This window comes from Ceratosolen solmsi, unplaced genomic scaffold, assembly GCF_000503995.2.
Source record: "Ceratosolen solmsi marchali unplaced genomic scaffold, CerSol_1.0 scaffold7, whole genome shotgun sequence".
Classification (NCBI taxonomy): Eukaryota; Metazoa; Arthropoda; class Insecta; order Hymenoptera; family Agaonidae; genus Ceratosolen; species Ceratosolen solmsi.
The window spans coordinates 15,404,695-15,409,618 of NW_011948413.1; the positions used below are offsets into that span (position 1 = coordinate 15,404,695).

General features: G+C 23.8%; 1 protein-coding gene across 1 annotated transcript in view; it reads left to right on the forward strand.

Moving 5' to 3' along the window:
* Positions 1 to 2,360: 2,360 nt before the first annotated feature.
* Positions 2,361 to 4,924, forward strand: part of LOC105367717 (defective proboscis extension response 18) — a 54,571-nt gene continuing 52,007 nt past the window's right edge. Inside the window, exon 1 of the mRNA XM_011506486.1 lies at positions 2,361 to 2,595. Within this exon, the coding sequence (XP_011504788.1) occupies positions 2,442 to 2,595 (154 nt within the window). The 5' untranslated portion in view covers positions 2,361 to 2,441. The remainder of the gene's footprint in view (positions 2,596 to 4,924) is intronic.

Genomic DNA, 4,924 nt, shown 5'->3' on the forward strand with positions numbered 1-4,924 from the left:
TTTACAGTTTCTGAGACGACTCAGTGAACAATAAAATTTGGTGTACGACTTATGGTACGTACAAAGGGACGAATTAAATCAAACATTTATGTATTAAAGCCAACATTATTAATGATATGATCTCCTGCTCTTCATAAAAATAATTAATATTATTAAATAACAATAAGTAATTACTATACGTATATATATATACGTATACACTTGCAATCAGAAGAGAATAGAATCCATCCTGACACGTGCGCATGTTAAATATTGAAGCTTAGTTGGAATACATTTAAATGAAATTCCAAATGTTGTTTCTAATTACTTCTTAATATAAGTAAAATTTCATTATATTGTAGTAATTGTAACTCGTTAATTTATTTTTAAAATATTATCATTTATTTAATAAATGTTGTATATGACATTTTATGTATTGAAAATATTTCCTTTGTATCGTACCACGGATAATATAATCAATATCCTTACAAATACCATTATTTATAATAAAAATAACAACAGCAAAAGCAACAGTATATTACATGTGTATAGCAATAATGCAATATATCAAGAAAATTTAAAACAATGAATACATTTATATAAAAGCATATAAATATATAAATATATTAAATTTCATTTTATTTAGGAAACATAATTAGGAATTTGAAAATATTTATTTTCGATTCCATATAATCTACTTTATTAGTATTTATGTTTCATTGTTTAAACAATTGTATTTATATACATACATTTGTATTGTAACTTTGTATTGTACTTGGTATTGTAAAAATATATAAATATAATAAATTTAGTCTATTCTATAAATGTAGATGAACTAATTCATTTATTTGTTTCTAATGGCAAAATAAAGTTTGTTTTGAAACGGACGATAATACAATGATAATACAATGAAATATTAAATATGTTAGAAATATTTAATTAAATACAAAATTTACGAGAAATACTTGATCATCATATTTTATATATTACAACAGATTACGTATTTGGTCAATTTAAGACAAATATTTTTTAATATAATAATGACACTTTATTATTAATAATAATAATAGATGCTTTTATCAATATGTAATTTAATTTCTTTATTTCACTGTAGATTTATTATAATAATTTTATCATTTCAATATTGTATATCGATCCTATTTTTATATCCATTATTGTAGATTATTGAATAGATTAATATATATTGATTGTTATTTTGTTACTATATTATTGTTACTATACTACGTTACAGCTATAGCTCTATTAATTTTGACAACATTTATAAATTTCAAATTTCTCTGGTCAGATATAATATATGATAATATCATAAATTTAGTATTATTTGATATGTTTAACGTTTTCCCAGCTTATAACAATAGTTTTAGTTGATAATTAAAAAACTGTGTAATATTATTCTTTTAGACATTTACTTAACATTTTATATGCATTTTTGTCACATCGATCGTCTAAAGGTCTAAAATAATTTATTTCTAATTTTTTATTCATTTCGCTATAAAAAAAATCTAAAACTTTCACTTTATTTATGACAAATGATATAAATTAAATTCTATATTGGCTTTATAGAAATTTTCATTAATAGTCAAATTAATTTTCAAAAGTTGTTTTTCGGTTTGGAGAATAAGAGAAGTTTATCTACAATAAAATTTCAGTTTGTCGCGTATAAAATAATTTTTGTTTCAATAGAGAAAGAGCATTTTAATTAAGTATTTTCTGTTTCAAAAAGTATTTCTATTTCTTGGTTTTGAAAAACAAATTTATAATATAATACATTGGCTTATTATAGTAGAATACCAATAATTTATTATTAGTTTGTTATATTTAAATAAATATATTATATTATTTTTAGAAATATATTTTATAAATATAGCGATGTTATATTTTATTTAGAAACAATAATTTTTTTTTTTTTTTTTTTGACTTTATAATTAGTTTTACAATTTTGAATAATTATTTGTTAAAATATACTATAGAAAACTCTACCTCTGTATCGCTAATATAACATTATATAATATTAATATACACCGAAAATTAGCTTTATTACATAAATTATAGTACAGGATATAAAATTAAATAGTACGTAATATGATGTACTATTTATTATTATAGGGAATATGAATTCTAAGAAAATTTCATTTTATTGCATGTGAGTTTTGTATTTATGATTCATTTGAATTATAAATATAAATTTATATATTTAATATAACTGAACAAGTATCAGGGTATTTATAAAAAATATATTAATGACCGAGAAGCTGGTTACATATAAATTATAAATTATTCTTTCAATACTAACGTAACTAATAGAGAGTAAATATTGTGCATTAAATATTGTTTAAATATATATAATATGTATGTGCATGTTTTGTCGTACAGGACCTTCAAGTACGTTAATTCGAATGAAATTGGGGTCGAGCCTCGGGGGATGCGAGTGCTAAGGGAGGATGTCTTTGGATCATAATTGGAGGTCAAGGCTAATCTTGATTGTAACGACTGCGTCGATAGTTACAGGGAACTATCATTTCTACGATATCTCGAATTTCCAAGAGCATTATGCTGATTTCCAAAAGCTGTTTAATAATGTGACTCGTGCTTATGGTAAGTTTTTTTTTTGTTTTTTAATCATCCCATGAACACATATTTCCAAAATCTAATATCTAGATAAAAAATAACCTGCTCTTATATATTATATTAATATATTAAATAATTTCGACTTTCATATGAAATATTTATTTTAGTAATTATATTTAGAAAATAATATTACATAAACTAATAATACATTGTTCTCATTTGATTTAAAATTATTCAGATAAGCTATATTGGATTATGCATTATTTTCTTACTTAACTCTACAATAAAATTAAAGGAAAACCTTATAAGCCTAAGTTTTAGCTTATCACTAATTTCTATCACATTAAAGTGAGTATACTAAAAGTTTTATAATTTATAAAAGTAATATATAATTATAAGTTGATATAGTTAATTATTCATCTTATTTTATATGTAAGCGTCAACAAATTCTCTATATGTTAAAACTTTCTTGGAAATAAAAGTTGTTCTGAAAAAATGCACTTTATCTTTTCTGGTAAGATAGTAAAACTACTCGATTGTACTAAATCTCTCTATTTCAATTAATATTTATTATTGGAAGGTAGCAGTGATATCTTATTCTAAACTTTTTCTTTATATGAAGTTATTCCAGTGATTTTTATTAGTCATAATTAGTCATAATAGTCGAATAGATTATAGTTTTTTCTATTGTTTCGTTATAAATTTCTTTTAATTCATAAATCAATATTTATATATTCTGTACTTATAATATCGAGCATATTATAAACAAACTGTGAACCACGCAAAAGTTAAATATTCATATATATGCTTTAATAAAAAAATCGTGTTTTTAATTAAATATATATATATATATATATAAATATAATAAAAATAATTACAGAATATATAAAATGACAAGTCTATATATAATATAATTATATTTTTAACATTATGACGATAAATGGAAATGTTTTGCGTTCAAGTTCTTCGACTATTAATATTTCAAAGTATATTATTTATTAAGTAGTAATAAGTAATCTTTCAAATCTATCGCTACTAGTCATTATTTAATAAGCATTTATCTTTCTTCCATCCAGCTAAAACTTCCGAATATTCTTTAAGCTCATACATAATAATTATATTTAATATTACCTTTCATTTACGTCTCAACAATAATTTTTGAATTCACAACTGTTCGCAAATATTTATAACACCATAATTAATTAATTAATTATACAATCTTTTTTTTTTTACAACAAGATCATTCTCTATCTTTCTGTTTTTTGTTATTTTAGATTCTTTAAAGCACATTTTTTCCGCATAATTTTTCCATCTATATATCTAATAAATCATATAATTTTCCTAATTATAAACGGATAAATAGCTTAATATAATAAACTAATGTTAATTACGACACTAAAATTAATGTAACTACATTTGGGGTTTAATAATTATTCAATCATATATTAAATAAATGCCTTCTATATATTCATCTCATTTCTAGAAAATTTGTAAATTTATAAATTCAACAGCCGATATGTAAAATATTCTTTCGAGTTACCAAAATTCTTCGTAAAGTTTGTTCAATTTGAATACATTTTGTACTGTTCGATTCTAAAGGGTTAGCTTATGGCTCGAACTGCCAATTCAATAGTTCAGTGGATTAGTCTCTCGGCAGGATAATTTTAAAGGAAATCAATAACAGACAAGACTGAAAAATATAATATATTTATTAAAACAAGATGGTTAATGATTGTAAAACAATTATTATAATATTGCACTGTTGTGTAGAAATAAATAATTCTGTTGGATTATTCAATTGATGTGTTCTTGTAATTCTTATGCTATGAAAGCCTTTATGGATATTACTGTGTTGCTTTGTGAGGTTATGCTGATGTTGTCAATGTCAGCTGATGTAGTCAGTCAATCATGCTTGTGATGTAGCATGAGAAGATGGTAGTTGAATCAAGTATGTTTGATGTATGAATAACCATACTTGATATGGTGTGAGATGTTTAATGGAATTTATTAAGTAATCAATTGTGTCTTTAATTATGTAAGGGGACAGTGGAAGAATTTAGTCAAAGGTAAGAGTAATTAATGGTGAGATTTCTAACTCGTGAAGTATTTAATAATCTGAATTTATAGTCTATTAGTCGTTTTGTTGTTGTCTTTGTGTGACAATGTGCTCGAAGGCATAGCGACTCCTGCGTCAGCTGTTGATGGCCTGTACGGTTCCGAAGTGTTCTTCGAAAGAGTGCCCGGTTGTACTCTCACTGGCGTGTCTTAGTGGTCCGAAGTGTTCTTCGGGAGAGCGTGTGTGTGTCCTCTCTCTCTGCTAGCGGGCCTGTACGGTTCCGAAGTGTTCTTCGGAAGA